The 17,830-nt window shown below is 39.2% G+C and overlaps 4 protein-coding genes across 14 annotated transcripts in view; 1 reads left to right on the top strand and 3 right to left on the bottom strand.

Moving 5' to 3' along the window:
• Window positions 1–3,143, bottom strand: part of LOC135090763 (protein ABHD18-like) — a 173,040-nt gene extending 169,897 nt beyond the window's left edge. For all 4 annotated transcript variants that reach the window (XR_010262107.1, XM_063987825.1, XM_063987827.1 and 1 more), the window contains exons 1-5: window positions 2,988–3,143; window positions 2,047–2,254; window positions 1,212–1,394; window positions 903–1,015; window positions 655–793 (exon numbers count right to left, since the gene is read on the bottom strand). Coding sequence is in view for 3 of the 4 variants with exons in the window: in XM_063987825.1 (XP_063843895.1) it covers window positions 655–793; window positions 903–1,015; window positions 1,212–1,394; window positions 2,047–2,220 (609 nt within the window). In the remaining variant the exon portion in view is untranslated. The remainder of the gene's footprint in view (window positions 1–654; window positions 794–902; window positions 1,016–1,211; window positions 1,395–2,046; window positions 2,255–2,987) is intronic.
• Window positions 3,144–3,325: 182 nt separating this feature from the next.
• LOC135090765 (nucleolin-like) lies at window positions 3,326–7,745 on the top strand. Of its 5 annotated transcripts, none has more exons than XM_063987834.1 (7): window positions 3,326–3,346; window positions 4,552–5,075; window positions 5,403–5,584; window positions 5,865–6,023; window positions 6,425–6,535; window positions 6,637–6,802; window positions 7,058–7,745. In XM_063987834.1, the coding sequence occupies exons 2-7, from the start codon at window positions 4,755–4,757 to the stop codon at window positions 7,091–7,093; spliced, it is 975 nt and encodes a 324-aa protein (XP_063843904.1). In that variant the 5' UTR covers window positions 3,326–3,346; window positions 4,552–4,754; the 3' UTR covers window positions 7,094–7,745. The 5 variants fall into 5 exon arrangements, with proteins under 5 accessions (XP_063843904.1, XP_063843906.1, XP_063843901.1 ...); XM_063987836.1 differs by lacking the exon at window positions 3,326–3,346 and adding an exon at window positions 3,831–3,851; XM_063987831.1 differs by lacking the exon at window positions 3,326–3,346 and adding an exon at window positions 3,841–3,980.
• A 627-nt stretch (window positions 7,746–8,372) lies between these two features.
• On the bottom strand, window positions 8,373–12,032 carry LOC135090764 (troponin I-like). 2 transcript variants are annotated; one of them, XM_063987829.1, is made up of 5 exons: window positions 11,879–12,032; window positions 10,134–10,754; window positions 9,403–9,832; window positions 9,077–9,142; window positions 8,373–8,966 (listed from the first exon to the last, which is right to left on the bottom strand). In XM_063987829.1, exons 2-4 carry the CDS (start codon window positions 10,737–10,739, stop codon window positions 9,087–9,089), a joined length of 1,092 nt encoding a protein of 363 aa, XP_063843899.1. In that variant the 5' UTR covers window positions 10,740–10,754; window positions 11,879–12,032; the 3' UTR covers window positions 8,373–8,966; window positions 9,077–9,086. The 2 variants fall into 2 exon arrangements, with proteins under 2 accessions (XP_063843899.1, XP_063843900.1); XM_063987830.1 differs by having other exon boundaries at window positions 9,418–9,832.
• A 709-nt stretch (window positions 12,033–12,741) lies between these two features.
• Window positions 12,742–17,779, bottom strand: LOC135090761 (regulator of microtubule dynamics protein 1-like). Of its 3 annotated transcripts, XM_063987822.1 has the most exons (10): window positions 17,490–17,779; window positions 17,045–17,148; window positions 16,287–16,389; window positions 15,906–16,068; window positions 15,274–15,487; window positions 14,903–15,077; window positions 14,591–14,702; window positions 14,244–14,458; window positions 13,747–13,980; window positions 12,742–13,423 (listed from the first exon to the last, which is right to left on the bottom strand). In XM_063987822.1, the coding sequence occupies exons 3-10, from the start codon at window positions 16,326–16,328 to the stop codon at window positions 13,373–13,375; spliced, it is 1,206 nt and encodes a 401-aa protein (XP_063843892.1). In that variant the 5' UTR covers window positions 16,329–16,389; window positions 17,045–17,148; window positions 17,490–17,779; the 3' UTR covers window positions 12,742–13,372. The 3 variants fall into 3 exon arrangements, with proteins under 3 accessions (XP_063843892.1, XP_063843890.1, XP_063843891.1); XM_063987820.1 differs by having other exon boundaries at window positions 13,733–13,980; window positions 17,045–17,779; XM_063987821.1 differs by lacking the exons at window positions 17,045–17,148; window positions 17,490–17,779 and adding an exon at window positions 16,581–16,703 and having other exon boundaries at window positions 13,733–13,980.
• Window positions 17,780–17,830: the final 51 nt, after the last annotated feature.

Here is a 17,830-nt window from a genome sequence, read left to right as displayed (position 1 = left end):
CACTGTTACCATAACTGTTGCTTAATGACAACTGTCTGTTATGGTGTTAGTAATTACGTTTGCAGCACACACACCCTGAACAGCATCAGGAATGTACACAAATGTTCTTGTTACCCTGGTTTCTCAAGGGTCCTTTATCATCATAAAACATTTAATTTTGACATAATCATCTATCTACATAACACCTACTCACAAAACTGCTTTTTTTTTCTAAATCTGAAAGTAGGAAATAATGTCACACTTCTCTTATAATGACCACTTAACTATAGATAAACATGCCAATTTTATATATATATATATATATATATATATATATATATATATATATATATATATATATATATATATATATATATATATATATATATATATATATATATATTTTTTTTTTTTTTTTTTTTTTTTTTTTATTATAATGCAAAAACTGAACAAGGCATCAAATAATTATTTTATGATAAAGTATGTGATACAAATCTAAATATAATGAATAATCTGTAAGAAGCTTTTGGTAACAAAATCGAAAGAATCTTTCACTAACTCATGAAGCAAGAAAATTAATCAGATAATTAACTTCAGTTTAAAATTAATTATATTATGCCTATCTGATGGGTAAGCAGTAAGGCTCCAATTGATACTCTAGGTAGAAATACTTACATGGCCTCCCATAGATATCCCTGTGATGCCAAGGGGACCCAGACCTTGGCGCTCACACCAGTGGAAGATGACTAGACTCTCCAGCACCAGACACCCTCCCATCACAAACAGGTCAGACACGTTGTGGAGGCTTGACCGCCTGTAACCAGGACAGCTGCATGAGGTGACACCCAAAGAAGGTGGTGGCATCTGCAGTCCTTCTCCAATAGCTGAACCATATTATATAAATGTGTATAAACAAAACTTACAATTGATCCTTTGGCTTTCTGCAGCCATAAAAGGGGTTTTCTAGTATGACTGAAGCAATGCCATAGTCATCTAGTAAAGGTTTGGCCATTAACATCTTCCTGCGCCAAAATCCCTGCAAAGAATGGACACCTTGAACCGCTGCACAACGGTGTACTGGATCTGATCAGTCTGGCTACACTTATACAACAGGATGAGAACACAGCTAACCCTTAAAACTTGAACAGTATATAACTGATCTTAATAAAAAAAATATATATAATAATAATAATAATAATAATAAAAAGTAAAAGTACAAGGTAATAACTTACATGGTCCCCAGTGCCAGCCAGGTGAAGGCAGGTGGGCTTGAGGTGAGGTGTGCGCCACACCTTTGGTAGCACTATCTGAAACTTGGCCTTCTCTGACTCCTTGGGCAGCAGGCCAGGCAGCTGTTCCACAAAGGGGGAGATGAACTCCGCCTCCAACACGGTGTGGTCTCCATTGTCCACCTCCTGCATGAGGGGCATAAGCGGCATGACAAAATACATCTGAATACAGTACATCACCTGAATTGTCTGATGCCATGATCAAATATTTTGGAAGATGTACACTGGAGATCTTGACAACACCAGCCAGTAAACCAACCCCCTTCCTCCCATGTAGCAGCCCTCCACCTGGCCACTGCCACTATCTCTGATTCATGCGTTACTTTGAAATTTTCACTTCACCATTGCTGAGGAGGACCATGGGGATGATGACATGTGAGTGTAAAGGTGTGTATCTGATGACTGATAAGAAAATTATTTTTATAATTTTTTGAAAGTTGTTTCATATTTTGAAAGTCCTTTATAACAGTCACTGTTTTCCTATAATTTCTTAAGCCGTCATAACATTGTTTTGTCATAGTCACAGACATCTGAATGAATTACCATTGTTGTTGAGATCTCCACTCTGGTGACTATGAAGTATGCTAAGAAATAATAAACTATGCACAGAGTCAATATAATGCAAAACAAGTAAAAAGTTTTCACTGAAGACAGCCTTCAGATAAGGAGGCTGACACATACATAAAAAAACAATGATAAATAAATAACTAAATATAAGTATAAATAAAGAAAAAAGTACTTCATGACTAAGCATCAAGCATAAGAGCCTGTGACTAACCTTGGTGATGGAGACAGGGTGAGTCTTGTCCACCAAGTGCTGGCATGTCTCTCGGTTGGATAGGATTTTGCGAAAAGCAAATATCCTTCGAAGATTTTCTGGTTTTCCCCAACCCCGCACAAAGAACTTGGTGAGGAGGATACTCCGGTAAATTTGATCTACCCGGCTCACCATGCCCAGAGGTGGTGTTCACACATGAAAGAGGACACTTTGGGGAGGAAGCAAAGCATAAAATGAGTAAAAGACTGACCTGACATCTAACTCTTTTTTTCCCTCACTTCAATATCCTTTTCCTTAAACTAAGACAACATTAGCAGCTACTTTGGATTTGGCTGTTTCTATGAGGCATGAATATAAGTAATATACAAGTAGGTATGACAGATTTTCCATAAACCAGTCAGTAGCATCATTTCTAACGGTTAGGTCAATAAATCCTCTCCCCATAACACTGCCCATCCCTCACTATAGCTCTGCCCCATTTCATTACCTACTGCCATACCCTCCCCATGCGCCAACTCTCCCAGCAAAACCCTAACTATTACCTACCATTATTCAACCCATTAACAGACCCTGCTTGTGTCTGTTCCGCATAAGGTACGTAACATCTTCGTTCTGCCAAACCCTTACCTAACACTGCTTCACACGCACTGGCGTACCTGCATACTTGAGCTATGCAATTGCTTTATAAGCAATTTTATCTACTTGTTTGACTGACTGACTGACCAGGGTATTAGAGTAGCCAACTAGACCTACCAACCAATAAGTCATTCCCTCTATACCCTCCCTTTTCCCCTTGCCAACCCTCCGCCGCCGGCCTGTTTACTAAACAAAAAATACGTCATCTATCCAATGTCACACTTAACAGGAGATCAAATACTGATTTGTGTGGGTTAAGTAAGACCAAACGCTCTATTACAGCAAGACAGACGCAGTTTCAGTACCTTACTAAGAGTCCATTCGAGTGCTTGCGTTCCTCACGTACTCAGTTCAACAAGTTCGTCTCTTCTGTTTACAATTTTTCTAGAACACAAGTGAGCCTTGTGATGCGTGCCGCCTTCCTGTTGATATGACCTGTCTTCATTTCACTTATTACTCTTTACGTATACCATTAAAAGGGAAAGGAATTGTTGATTATTTATCCTATTGTTATTTTTAGATAGTCAAAAATTCATTTTTTGCTGTTACTAATATGTAGGCTACCAATGTTATATTTACGAGGTCTACTGACATCTTGCATATCCCCTTATAAAGAAACATAAGAGCACGTGAAGTTACAAGAAGCACGTGAACCGATACAAAGGTAATTCCTAAATACATATAACTCACATCATAAACTTACCATTTTTTTTAGCTATTGCTGTCATTAGGTAATCATTGAGGTATAAATGTCTGATAACCTTGATATATCTCTTTTTTTTTTTTTTTTTTTACGTATCATTATTAAGAACTTTCACTATTCCTGTGAGGAATGTATCACTGAAAAAGACTACACTTGAAAAAGGAAATCAAAATTACACGAGACGCCTCCTAAGAAATTACGTATTACACTGAAACTGACGGATGACAGAAATAACAAGATGAGCGATTCGAGACTTTTTTTTTCATCTCTCCCACCTTCTCTCCTTCCCTCCCACTTTATCCCACCGTTTATTTTACTTTTCAAAAGACAGCAGCAGATCAAAACAAGAGTGTAGATGTGGATGAAGATACAATATTCCAACAGCCCCATTAAACATTCACTTCAACTCGCCTCACCGCTCATTGATACATACCTAAAGATCTTCAAAACGTAACAATTAAACTAGGTGATGATATATTCCCCATAGTATTAACAGAGAATAAATAAGCCTTAGAGACAGAGACGCCAGGCAGAGCGAAGTGAGGAGGAAAGCGTGTGCCTTGTGCTGCTGGCCTAAAGTGGAAGGGAACAGCAGGTGAGAACAAATGACAACGTGATTTGACAGATCACCTCATGAATAACAAGCAGGTGTGTCTATCTGTGAGTCAAGGTGTAGCAGGCTTTAAAGTAATGTATTACAGTTAAAGTTATTCCCACGTGTTTCAAGTCACTGTAACACGAGGAGTGAGTAAACAAACCAAAAACCGATAGTTCAATGTGCTGGCCATCACCATAGGGAATATAAAAGGAAGACGGCAAAGAAAAGCGGGAACGACTGGTGAATTATCAAGATGTATTCAGAGGAGGTAGAGGTGAGGAGGCTGGATTAATTGAATAGTACTGTTAGTAAAACTAGATTTTAAACACAAGGGAAGCTGCAAAAAAATAACTCAATTCACTCCCTAGACAAAACATTCCTGCCCACAAGTCACTCACATGTTTAATCTTCCAAAGCACTACTGCACTAACAATGTGTCTATTGCAGTCAGCACCACTATTTGAGAGCAGGATCTTCCTGTCTCCTTTTTAAATCTAACTACGGAGGAGCTTTTAAGTTGTTACTAATATGTTAGTTATGGCAATTTTTTATTTTTTTTTTTTTTCAGATTTTGAGTGGAAATTATTGAAACAAAATATGAAAGCAAGGAGAAAGGCAACACACAAAAAGGGGTGATGGCAATAACTAGAAATACATTATTTTTATAAATGCTTGAGTGAAAAATGCAAATATAGATAAAAAAAAAGAAAAGTGAACATTGATAAACTAAGAATCACAAATTGAAGGAGTGAGAAATCTTGAAGTGTCACAATGGGTGAGAATCAGATAAATATGAGTGCAAGTAAACAATTGGAAAACAAGAAAACAAATATGAAAAAGAAGAAGAAGCGTGCGAAGAATAAGAACCAGATCATAAAGGTTCAAGGTAAAAACCAGGCAAAGGTTAATGTTTGTAAGAAAAATGAAAAAACTAGTACTATTAAGAAAGTGAATAGCTTAAAGGAGGCTGAGAAAAATGAAACAGAAGAACAGTCAGGCATAGATAGTAAAGAAAATATGGATCAAGATACTCAGAAGTCCAGGAAACCAGTGAAACGGAATAAAAGAAACTTGAAGCCTGCCCCAGAAAAGGTTAGTTAATTTTTGTCTTGTGTCAGATGTAGATGTTTTTTTCTTTTCTAGTTGTCCATACCTGTGATCAAAAGCACAATTATTGATGTTAATTCTATTGTGATCACTACTACAACTACAACCAATACTACTACCACTACTACTACTACAACAATCATTATTTTGTATCTTTCTTATTTCCTAGACAGCACTGATATTATTATTTATAGTGTGCATAATTTGACATATAGTCATTTCATTGTGGTAAGCAAACCAGAAGGATGCTGAAGTATGTCTTATATAAACATTTATTTCACTATTGTTCATTGTGGCACTGGTTGCTTGCAGATGGAACTCACCCCACTGCTGGACCAAGAAACTGAAGGGAGGATGAGCCACAGGGATGAACGAACCCTCTATGTCCGCTTCCCTCCATCCTTAACCCTGCAGGACAAGTCTTTCCTAGAGCCCCTGGTGCCTAGTGCTGTGGACATCCGCTTCCCTCGCCTCTCTGCCACAAGCACTGCCAAGTAAAGAACAACTTTATGAATCCTATTCTTACAGCTTTATCTGTGTATTGTTATCCTCAATGAGCATAGTAAATTGAGTGATTCCCTCCTGTATAGATGAAAATTATCCTTCCAGTACATATAAATACATATAAAAAGAATAGAAATGTGTTTTGTACAGTAAAGAAACTTGCTCTACATTATATTACAAAGTTGTTTAAGAATGTATATGTAAAATTATAAAAACATACAGTTTCAATTATGAATTACTGCTTGACTAATATTAATAATGTCGTTTCAGATATTGTTACATTGAATTTGAAACAGAAGAGGAAGCCACAAGGATAAAGGAAAGTTTGCCAAATATTAGGATCAAGGGTGAAGCTTTCTATGCAGATTATGTTGGCAAAAGATCCAAAATATACTCAGAAAAGGAGCCCAGAATAGTAGACCCAGTACGGTGAGTAAGCAGCAACAACAGTGTATTGTAAATATTCCATACATGTTAGAAATGGCAACTCATGTGGATGGTGTGGAAACATTTTATTCCATTTTGTTTGGTATTTTCTCTCACTTATTTCTTAGTTTCTTTTTAGATATCACAAAGAGAATAGGGGAGAGAGAGAGAGAGAGAGAGAGAGAGAGAGAGAGAGAGAGAGAGAGAGAGAGAGAGAGAGAGAGAGAGAGAATTATTTGGTTATGACAAGGAAGAATGCCATATGATATGAGAGAGAGAGAGAGAGAGAGAGAGAGAGAGAGAGAGAGAGAGAGAGAGAGAGAGAGAGAGAGAGAGAGAGAGAGAGAGAGAGAGAGAGAGTTATATAACCTGATGGTGGAAGAAATTGACTACACATTTCCCAGGTTGTATGTTGGAGGCCTGCCAGCGGGGATACCGGCAAATCATCTCAAGGCTACCTTCCCCACAGCAGCTCGAATATTGTACAAGAAACCCAGTCGTAGAGTCATTTCAAGGTAAGATATTTGCCCATATTATCATGAAAATATTTTTTTACCTAACCAACTTCACTCTAGATCCTGGAATTAGATAAATGTATTCATCATTGTCTTTTCAGCCATGCCTATATAATTTTTGCAACACACAAAGATGCCCTGAGAGCATTTGAGTCATCCAGTGATCTGAAAATTCTTGGGAAGGAAGTCATTGTCATGTTTGCCACCTACAAGAAAAATACTTATAAAAATGAAGAGCAGTCCACCACTCCAGCTAAAAAACAAAAGGTAAGACAATGAGATTATATTGAAGTCTTTGCAGTATTTCCATACATTACTATGTGGTGTGCTGTTATAATTTGTTGTTATGGTGTTTACTCTCATTGTGGATGGACTGATATAGCAATGCAGATGTAGGTAGTCAGGGTAACATTCATAAGAACATGGTGAAGCACAGTATTTACAGAACTGATAAGTAATCCATTAATAGATTCCAACAATGGTTCCTTACCTGGTACATTTTATTTCTTTATTTTATTTTAGACAGAAGATGTGGAAATGGAAGAAGGAAATGAATGAAGTGAGTCAAAAGTGCCAGATGAGAGATGAGAAGCATGATGGCAGACAAATTGAAATGGATGCAGAATAATGGAAAAAAAGAAGTGAAATGAGACACCTACTGATTGAACAAATACTGAAGAGTTCCACTGATTATTCATTATCAAATCTCTGACTGTGATCATACACTGTATGTATCTATATGTATATGTATGTATCTGTATCTTAATACATATTTTTATAAGGCCAAATTATCCTATGAAAGATGTATGTAGGAATATGGTACAGTACACTATTATAATAATCTGATAGCAGGACTGGCAAGATTTTCAGATTACTGCAAGGGTTAGGGAAATCTTTCAGTAATTTTGCTGGAGAATGGCCAGCATGATTAACCAGAACCACCAAATACTCTGCATATTTCTTTAATCTGACACTGGGATGACCATGGCAGAAGTCCCTTCATGTTATCTGTACAACCATTATTGCTGCCCAACACAGTTCAGAAGATATTACAGTAAGGAATGTCAATACTTAGTACTAAAGTGCTTTTCTGGTGTCTTAAGTGATCAAATTTTGGCTATCCATTGTTGCCTCATGATAAATATGCTCCAAAAATTATGCTGTAATCAATTTTATCATTGTCATCATATTAAATGCATTTTGAATACTACTGTTCTTTTTCATGTATCTTTTAAACTACCATGTTCATAAGCATCCCCTTACCTGGTAATATGTAAGTATATACTCTTCCAGCATCTACAATAGCATTGTAGTGGTTATATACAGTTATCTTAGCAATCACTCAAGTGTAGCACTACCACTTCTGACATTCAAGCACACATCCATTCAAATTTGTAACTACATTTTCATTACCTTCTCATGATTAGTTCCTAATCTTTCCATTCCTGTTACAGCAATTTCTTGAAATACCCTGGTCATGCTTTCATCAGCATACTTGTCAATTAACTTATATTGCTCATGTTCTTCCCCAGATTTTTTCATGCATCTCTTTCCTACTTACCTTCATATTTGTACAGCATTCTTGGCTATCTACCCATCATATTTGGTTGTGTAGCACCAAATGGCATTCATGATTTTGCTTGATGCAGTAAATTATATTAATCATATGTATACTGCTAACAATGGTGGTCAGCATATGGGCTAAGATAGTTTGTAATGGAAATGTTTGTTGGAGTGCTCTGTCCCACCTACATCCCTGTGGGGTAAATTTACCAGTCTGGCATATCTCTATAAACTATCAACAAAACAATGCATGAAGGATAAGAGAAAAGGCAACTTAGGGACTGGGTAAGTTTTAAATGCTTAATCCCAAACATTCACATCCAAGGTCAATGGAAGATATGCAAGCAATAAGACTCCAGGCAGTACAAAAATGCAATTCCACGAGTACACAGTGATTGGCAGACTTCTACTATAACCAAAGTAAACATCTCCCATCACCTTCAGTTGACATGACATCTTGGCAGTATTACATTGCACATCCAAACCTTTGTTAAAAATTATTAAAATAATTAATAGACTACCAACTATGCAAACTAAACTTATTTATATCAAACAAAAAAAAATTTTTACATTCTCATACTGCATAATGTCAAGGTACCTTACAGCTTGTCATGTAAACTAATCATTAGGATAAATTTTTGTCTAAATGAAAGATATATAAACTCCATAATAATCCTTTACAACCTATTGATCAAAAGCTATACTTGTAAGCATTATAAACTTAATTCATGTGATATATGTGGTGACTGAGAATACCACAGGTAGCACATGAGTCTTGGTACCAGCCCCTCATCGCTGCTCTATCCAGCTCCCTTGTGGTGCCACCAACCCATTCAGCTGTGCCAGGCCTGGGGGGTGGATCCACTCACTGGAAATTCATCAATTAAAAAAATAATTAACAAATTACAACTGCCAAAAAAGGCACACCTTCAATAATGCTTTATATTACCAAGTTATATAAAAATAAACCTAACATACCAATGGGGCATTAGTTGGCAGCCTTCTTGGCGGGGCGCTTCTGCTTCTTGTCAGCACCTGCTTTGCCTGTCAAAAGGAGAAATGGTATTTTCTTAGAATATTATCAATAATGATCTACTGCAGAAGTTTCGCAAAGATCCATGTCAAACCTACACTTCCAATCTTCCGGGTTACAGAACTGACCTATCCTCAACACAAATCTTTCACTCATCATATCTTGTCATAGTCAGAATACTTTCATTGCACATGTCAGTCCACCTCTCTCATGAAAAGCTTATTTTTCAAACTGAAATGCAACCCTCAAACTCAGCAGCAGTGGAACTTACTGGGGGCAGCCTTACTTGGTGCAGACTTCTTGGCAGGCTTCTTTTGTGGCTTAGCAGCAGACTTCTGCTTCTCTGCTACACTCGGTCTCTTGCTGAGGAGGGCCTGTCGGAGCTTCAGGTTTTCTTCCAGCAGGATCTTCCTTGTGTACCTCTGAAGGGTCTTCTGCTCTGCCTCGGTTAGTTCCTTGGGGCCCTTTCCCTTCCTGACAGCCTTGATCTTAATGGTCTTGTTGCGGATGAAAGTCATCAGGCGGGGCACAGCCTTCTTCCTCACCCAGGTGTTCCTGAACATGGTCATGACCTGAACCTCACGGCCAGCATCCTTGGCAGTGGCAAGGCTTGGCTTGTTGGTTGCTCGGGCTTCCTTCAGCACGTCCCTCATCATATTTCTCCTCAGGATCACCAACTTCAGCTTCAGCTTCCTCTTCACCTGTAATACAAATAATTATTATAAAGCTGTCCATTTCTCTAATGAGAGAGAGAGAGAGAGAGAGAGAGAGAGAGAGAGAGAGAGAGAGAGAGAGAGAGAGAGAGAGAGAGAGAGAGAGAGAGAGAGAATCTTATATTAATGCAACAGAAATCAGATTTCTTTGAGCTTTGTAAGTCTGACCTCCCCACTTTGTTTAATTCATGTAGAAATTATACACTATCTCTCAACTTTCATAAGTACTGTTCGTGTCAATACCACAGGACTACATAAAGCAGATGCAGCAGACTGCAGTATAACTTACAGTAGTTGCTGGTAAACTCTTGATGGACTCCTTGTACTCTTCAAAAGCCTTAACATCAGTCTTCTTGATAAAGGTGCCATCAACTTTGGCGATCTTGTCATTTTCCTCAAGGTTGACATCCAGCATAGCCCTCATCCTGCCGCTGGGCAGAAGGAAATAGCGCCGTCCCTCATAGACAACAATCTCCTGCTTCCCGGCGCGGGCGGGCTTCCTACGCCTGAAACGTTTCTTCTGGGTCTTGACTTTGGGAGCCAGCTGTTTCTTGACGGGCTTCTTTCCCTTTGGAGCAGCACCTCCAGCCTTGCCCTCCACCTTCTTCTCCACCTTCTTCTTTTTGGCGTCAGTGCTTGCAGGCTTGGGCTTGCCAGCAGTGGTTGTTTCATTCAGCTTCCTCTTCTTGGTCTTATCCTTGCCCTTGCCAGCATCGGCACCAGCAGCTGGCTTGGCAGCAGGATCCTTCTTCTTGGGAGCTGGTTTGGGGGCACCTTCCTTCTTGGCCTTTGCTGGGGCATTCTCTGGTTTCTTCTCCTGCAGTGGCTTCTTGGCTTCGCCCTTCTCCTCCTTCTTCCCGGGCGTTGCAGGTTTCTTTGCCTTAGCCGGAGGCATCGTGGATCACTTTTTCTGAAATGTACAAACTCATGAGAATCGGTTCATGTGAAAATTATTCACTATGTCCTAGCAAAAATTTTTTTTTACATCAATTGTTATCTAAAGTTGGACACCTTTAAAATTATATAAAAAAAAGGGGGGGGCAAATGAATGGAGGTATTCATTAATTTTAAGCATTTCATATTTCTCCATCAATGTTAACACACTCAGTTCAGGTAGTCTGATGTAATATTAAATGCAGCCCTGTACAGTGACTAAATAATTTGGACTTTTAGTTATATTTCTGTAAACAAAGCAAACATTTACAAAGCAAATCAAGAATTCAACCTACTTGCACAGCCTACTACAAACCTGCAAGGTATTGACTTTGATGCAAATAACTGTTGTTAAAAACTTATAATGATCTACCCATCTATGTACCAGGCTGGCAATCCCACACAGGGTGCCCAAGACAGCACCACACACTCATTGAAAGATGAACCTTCTTGATGTTTCACCATTTACATTTGGTTAATATAATAGCTATATACGCAATTACCTATGAGAAAACCCCTACACAAAATGTTTAAGTATAGAAAATAATTGACCCATTACCACAAACTAGTCAGTCACGATCCACTTATTCTACACCCAACACCGAGATCCACCTTCACCCACGGACAGTCCCATGTGGTCCAGATCACCCCCCCCCCTCACACGTGGCTTACAGTACAGAACAAAACAAGTCGTCCAGCCATCACCAAGGGTTCGTGTAAGGAAGGTGAGGTCGGCCCCCTAACACCAGTGACAGGCACGGGGTGGCGGCGTGCACGTTGTCAGCCTCCTCGCACTGTGCATCTGTTGTTCCCCCCTGGCCTTCCACGCCACCCACGCACCACTTCTCACCACGCCCGCCATGCTCCATCGCTTTACTAAACTGCGGGACTTCAGGAGTGCCAATGAATAGCACATATAGCATAAAATAGCGGCAGGACGATCATGTCCCATCGCCGCCTGGGAGTTGCTCTCGCGCACACACCAGCCGGGGCCTCAATGAAGTTTGCACTAATTCACCATTTTAACCACAGAAAAAGGGCAAAATATCGCCTTTAATGGGATCACTAACTCCTTACCTACAATTAACGGGTGCTACGTACCTCCAATTAGCCGGAGATAGAGGTAAATATGGAGAAGTGTTCTCAGTCAATCCCCCGATGCTCACCTCAGCGCCTCCGCCAACCACATGGCCGATGAAAGGCCGCAGACCCCGGATGGTCCCACCACCGGGACTTATATTCCAGTACATTTTCCTGGTCCAATTCTTGCTTTCAATCTAATAGAATGATGTAGAAAATACGGTTTTATATTAAATCTAATATTTTTTTTATACATGCCCAACAATGATACTTTTATCATTTACCACCTAACGAATCCAAGTAGGACAAAAGAAACACAAAGTGAGGGCTTAACCTGGCAAGACAATCCTAAAAATACCCAATGCTATTTTCCCATGTAGAGCTACATATATTCACCGCTAGCTTTGGGCCGGAAGGATTACTCTGGAATGCAGAATATATAAATTTTGCATTATACAAAAAATAAATAAATAAATAAATAAATAAATAGATAATATATATATATATATATATATATATATATATATATATATATATATATATATATATATATATATATATATATATATATATATATATATATATATATATTCAAAACATATTTATATACATGCCCAGTGCCAATGTAAGATTGTTGGGAGGTTTCAGAATATTTACAGTCATTCGTGGGCTACACGTGTTGCTAGGCAAGCGGCCCCATGAGCCGCGGTACCGAATGGCCCATCTTACTTGCTGATAATGCGTCGCTCATTGTTACGCACGAAATGACTGTCTCTATAAATATTTCAAGTATTCCCGGCCCTGTGATTACTTAATACTGCGGTACCGCCTGTTTTTACTCCATACACCTCATAAGCTGATTAACAGGAACAATAAAACAGTAGTTACTAAACATTTTTTTTATTACCATGGACTTCGACATTGCTTTAGTTTAAGCATTTTGACACCGGCAGAAGCCTTGTTACATGATGACCACAGATTTAGCAAGAAAATAAATAATAACAACATTGATAACAATAAATAATACCTAATATACATGCACGTCACCACCAGGGCTAAGATGCATATTTGGTCACCAGAGTGAGCGATAAAACATGAAAAATCCGAACTTTTGGTCTTATATATCTGGAGAGGGATGCCTTAGACTCCAAGAAGCATCTTACTCTCCATCGTTGGAGATACTCAGTACTTATCCATACTTTTGTTTGAGATTTCAATATACACAAAAAGCATAAATACATTTTAACTGGTCAAAGGTAGTATGTCGTTACACTTATGATAATATATTGTACTACATGTAAGAACACTCCTAAAAATTTCCACCTAAGATTGCTAACCACCATCACAGATAGATATACCTTAAGCTTTGTCTCCAGACGCTAATAAAATTGGTAAAACCTGCACATCTACAGTCCAAACTTACCTACTCACTTACACTGGGCATGGATATATAAAAGAACAACCATGAATATCACCTCAGTCTTGAATACTCACTGCGTGGCCCCTTCCACCCTCCTAGGAATACTTGCTCTGCAGCTCTTGTATTTCTTTGTGAACAATCTCATCCTGGAAAGAAGGTTATTTGATGTCCTGAAGAACTCACAAAAATGAATGTGACAAATATGTAGCTAAATGAAAAATATATCTCTTTCATTTAGGAAAGTACTACTATTAACGGTAAGGATCTACGGATAACTAAAGGTTGTTTTTTTATCTAACAAATCTTGCTTCATGCAGGTTACTCTAAATTCAGGAAAGTTATCCAATACATTCACACAGCAATTTTAAAGTATACAGATTAGCCCAATGAGAACTGAAATTATTTATCCCATAGACAAAAACAGGCCAAGCAATCCTCCCACAACAGACAGTCACCTGGCAGGACCTACATCAGGCGTTACACTGGGTGCTGAAGCTGCCTGCTCCAGCCAGGCTGAGGCAAGGGAGAAGTCATTCATGAGGATGTAGCACTTGGCTATGAAGAGCCTATTCTCCTTCCATCCTGATGGTCTCAACTTCTCTGCTGCCATAAAGTGTTCCAGGGTCTCTTCAAAGGTGGCAGACGGAACCTCTGCAAACAGTGCAGCTGCCACTCTACGCTCCAGCCAGGACAGCTGTGCCACCTGTCAACAATATGGCACTATGGCATTAAGGACTGACTATAAAAGAAGTAAACAATAAATTTACCAAACAGACCTGCTTGAGAAAAGCTAAGGTTGCATACTACGTGACTCCAAACAGGGAAAGCTGAGCAGAAATAATGGTGATGCAGACAAGTTGTATCCAGGGAAGGTTACAAACGGACTAGTGCAGAACATAGAAGAAAGAAAGACTATATATCTGACAAATGACAGGAAATTCTATCCCACTTTAATGATCACAATACCTCATAACAGAACCGTCCCAGAAGGTGGTGTAGCGTTGCATCTTGTGGCTTAATCTCTAAAGCACGGTCAATGTGTAACTTAAACAGCTGTCCATTGTGAATGCGCTCCTTTGTGCTCAAAAATTCTCCCTTTGCTCCAGCCAGAATTCCATACCACTTGTGCACCTCAGCACTGTGCTCATCCAGCTCCAGGGCCTGCGCTGCATATCTATATGCTGCAGAGAGAGAGAGAGAGAGAGAGAGAGACAGAGAGAGAGAGACAGAGAGGAAGGCAACCAAGATGACATACAAATATCTATAAAAGCAAAGTTAAGCAAATAGATACACAATATAACAGTTTAAATTACCTTCAAATATATATGTTTTCTTGCTTTCTAGATTGCCATGTTTTTCTTCAATACATGACATGTTTCTTGTGGATTTGGCAAGTCTCCACAGGAACTCTGCATTTTTATAGTACTGAAAGGAAAACATGCATCTTGGTGATCATGTTAAACTCTACTTTAACAAAGTATAAGCCACTTTAAGGATGATATTCAAGTCTCTTGCTTAATTCATGATACTTGATGTATTTACTGAAAAGACACTGATATAAATAGATATAAATAGATATTTAGCATAATGCAAGAAAACATCTAAATGGTAGAGCCACCATTCACCAATTGTTCCTCAGCCTTGAGCAAATTGTAGGCCTGGGTCTGATCCTCCTCACATCCCTCAACCAGGCTGTCTACTTGTTCCAGCAAACGGCTCAGCTGGTCCTCCTCTGTCTGGTCTTCTTCCCTTTTCAGCCGGCCATCGTCCCCTTGGCTCCCAAACACAATTGCTCCTTCACTGATAAATGTGCAGTGCTTTTATATTTGTCATCATTGTTATATTTTTAAATTTCCCAGCAGTACATGAAGTATAACTATTTAAACCTCTAAAAACATTACAAAAGTAACAAGCAGCATGAAATCTACAAGACAACTTTATTTAACAAAATATATACTCAGATTCATATCATGTAATCAAATGTAGTGATTCCTACCTTTCATCTGCTGACAAATCAAAGAACTCATCATCATCTTCATCTGGAGAGAAATAATCAGTGTCATTGGCTCGGTTGTTGTCAGAATCCCCCTCTGGTGCTGTCCTGTAGCTTGCGGTGGTGGCAGTGCTGCTGAAGCTGACTGTCTTCCTGAAGCGCGGCGAGCGGGTGGACAGGGACGAACAGCGCCCACAGGAACATGGCCTCTCTTGTCCTGAGAGAGTGTAGAATTGTTAAGTATCAGCTTACAGTAGTCTTCATTCTGTCAGCTTCAGTTTGTAACTTAAATACTAGGCAAACGCTACCTAGTTTATAGTCTCTGGCAACTATTACTCAGCTCTTCAGCTTGTAATATCTCCATGCATGAATTTCATTCTAGGTATGGTGATAAGTGTAGGTTTGCTCACTTTGAGAATGTTTTATGAAAATATTTCAGGGGATCAAATGTTGCAATATCCATATAATAGTTGGGTCTATGTCATGAATTAAGGGATTCTTCTACACAACATACCAAAGAGATACAAGCAAGAACAAGCTAACACAAGCTATAAGGGTCCAGAACTCATGAGAGTACCCAAATTTTTTCTCACAGCTCATTGCTGTGGGAGTCTGACAGCACACATCCACCTTACCAGACTGTGTGGATGTCAAGTCCTTCTTCAGCACCTCCAAGATAGAGACATGCAGGTTTGTGATCTGCTGCACAAGGTGAGTGTGCTCATGGAAACGAGTGTAGAGGTAAGCCACACCTGCACCAATCACTATGCCTGTCCCCAAGGCTGTCACCACTGCAACCTGAAAAAAAAACATAAAACATTCATACACATATGTATGCTCACCCACCTTATGCTGTATCTTATATTGCCAAGATATGCAACATTTTTTCTGTGATCATAGACTTTATATCACTCACATTTTTATATAATGTATCTCAAATCCACCTTCATGCAGAATTTCAAAAAAGTTTTATAATTAATTTTCTCTCCTTTTTTGAAAGATTCAGACTCACATACCTTGGGGTTTATGTTCACGCTTATAGATCTGCTTCCACTCATTCTTCATGTGATTATTTCATGCTAATCTTCTATGATTATTGCATGTCATGAAAGCTGTTTTCTGAAAACACAAACATTATAAGTATTACTCCTATCATGACACATTTACAGGTGAAGATTCAGACAAGTTCAGGTCATTATCAATATAAGGCCACTTAATCCATTAATTCATCCTGAAAGACAAAAATAAAGTCGCCATTCCAGCATAAGTTGTATTGCAGGCCTAAGGTTAAATCCACATGACAAAAATACCGGTAGGAATGTCGACCAGTGTGTCCTTAACCACTGAAACTGAGGCAAGTTATTCCCCACACCACATGCACTGTCATGGTGAATGAGAAACCTATCGCCACACGCCGCCATACCCCACAGCTTACACTGGTGTCGGGGTGGGGGTGGGTTACTGCTTATGGCCAAAAACACCATTCTTCCCTACTCTCACCAAGCTTGGGGAGGAAAATAATCACATATGTGCCTCATTATGTATATTTATTTTAATACATATGAGTATGTCACATAAATTTATTATACTCTTAATGTGTTTGAAAAATGCTAGTGTCCTTTGGTCTTTCACGTCAAGCATCATCCAAAACACCGTAAGGAAAAGAGAGGGATAGAAAGTCTCACAAAGGAAAGGTGTGAAAACCGCCTGTGCTCATGTAATGGTGTACACCCAGCCACTGCAGCATCACCCTAAGTCACACTGTGCTGCTCACCTTGCACTGGCCGGACAGGTTATGGTGATGGACAGAGTTTGTGCGTTTATGTGTGTGTCCTCGTGCAGCCTCCGAGGACCGCAAGTTGCCAACAAGCCGATCAGCTGATCAATGTAAACACATCCGTGATATCGCGTCCTCCCCTCGAGATTAAAGCAAATATTAAAGGGACAGATGTGGGAAAAAAAGATATGGAAATGTATTGATAGCAACAGAAAGTTGAGCTGATATTGTGTGAAGAAGATGGGGCAGATGAAATGTGCAGGAAACAAGATATTTACTTCACACCATCTGCCCGGTTGTTATAATTTGGTATCCTTATCTCAAAATTATTTGCATGCCTTGTGTGTCTATACCACTCCATATTTCACATTATAGTCTTAATCATGGGCATACAAACAATATACTAGTAAATGGAGCATCTGAGCGGTTACTAAGAGACTACCTGCAACTCGACTGTCGCGGTGAGATTTCAACATAAAGGAGATGACTTTGATGATGACCTCTTGTCTGTGTAACCACCACATACTACTGTAGCACGGTCGTGGGAAGCGTCTGGCCATTATAGAGATAGGGAGAAGCTTTCTAACTCTCCACATCAGATACTTGCGCTCAAAGTTCGCCAGAGTAAGTCATAACTGATAAAACTAAGAACATACTGTGCTACATCCTTGTAATGGATTCCTGTGACGTATTACACATGAAACCACGGCAAGAAGGTGATGAGTGAGCTGGTGATACTTCTTCTCTTAATATGTGATTCCATATAGGTGATTGATGGGTTGA

The sequence above is a fragment of the Scylla paramamosain genome, chromosome 36 (assembly GCF_035594125.1).
Source record: "Scylla paramamosain isolate STU-SP2022 chromosome 36, ASM3559412v1, whole genome shotgun sequence".
NCBI lineage: Eukaryota > Metazoa > Arthropoda > Malacostraca > Decapoda > Portunidae > Scylla > Scylla paramamosain.
The sequence above is the reverse complement of the archived record's forward strand: the minus strand, read 5'-3'. Positions and strand labels throughout refer to the sequence as shown.

Coding starts and splice junctions, on each gene's coding strand:
- LOC135090761 (XM_063987820.1), bottom strand. CDS start 16,328: ATGAGTGGAAGCAGATCTATAAGCGTGAACATAAACCCCAAG. Junction 14,703..14,902: donor TCAAGGCTGAGGAACAATTG/GTGAATGGTGGC, acceptor TTTTCCTTTCAG/TACTATAAAAATGCAGAGTT. Junction 13,424..13,732: donor CCTGATGTAGGTCCTGCCAG/GTGACTGTCTGT, acceptor CCTTCTTTCCAG/GATGAGATTGTTCACAAAGA.
- LOC135090765 (XM_063987834.1), top strand. CDS start 4,755: ATGGGTGAGAATCAGATAAATATGAGTGCAAGTAAACAATTGGAAAAC. Junction 6,024..6,424: donor AGAATAGTAGACCCAGTACG/GTGAGTAAGCAG, acceptor CACATTTCCCAG/GTTGTATGTTGGAGGCCTGC. Junction 6,536..6,636: donor AGTCGTAGAGTCATTTCAAG/GTAAGATATTTG, acceptor TTGTCTTTTCAG/CCATGCCTATATAATTTTTG.
- LOC135090764 (XM_063987829.1), bottom strand. CDS start 10,739: ATGCCTCCGGCTAAGGCAAAGAAACCTGCAACGCCCGGGAAGAAGGAG. Junction 9,833..10,133: donor AGAGTTTACCAGCAACTACT/GTAAGTTATACT, acceptor TTTGTATTACAG/GTGAAGAGGAAGCTGAAGCT. Junction 9,143..9,402: donor ACCAAGTAAGGCTGCCCCCA/GTAAGTTCCACT, acceptor TCCTTTTGACAG/GCAAAGCAGGTGCTGACAAG.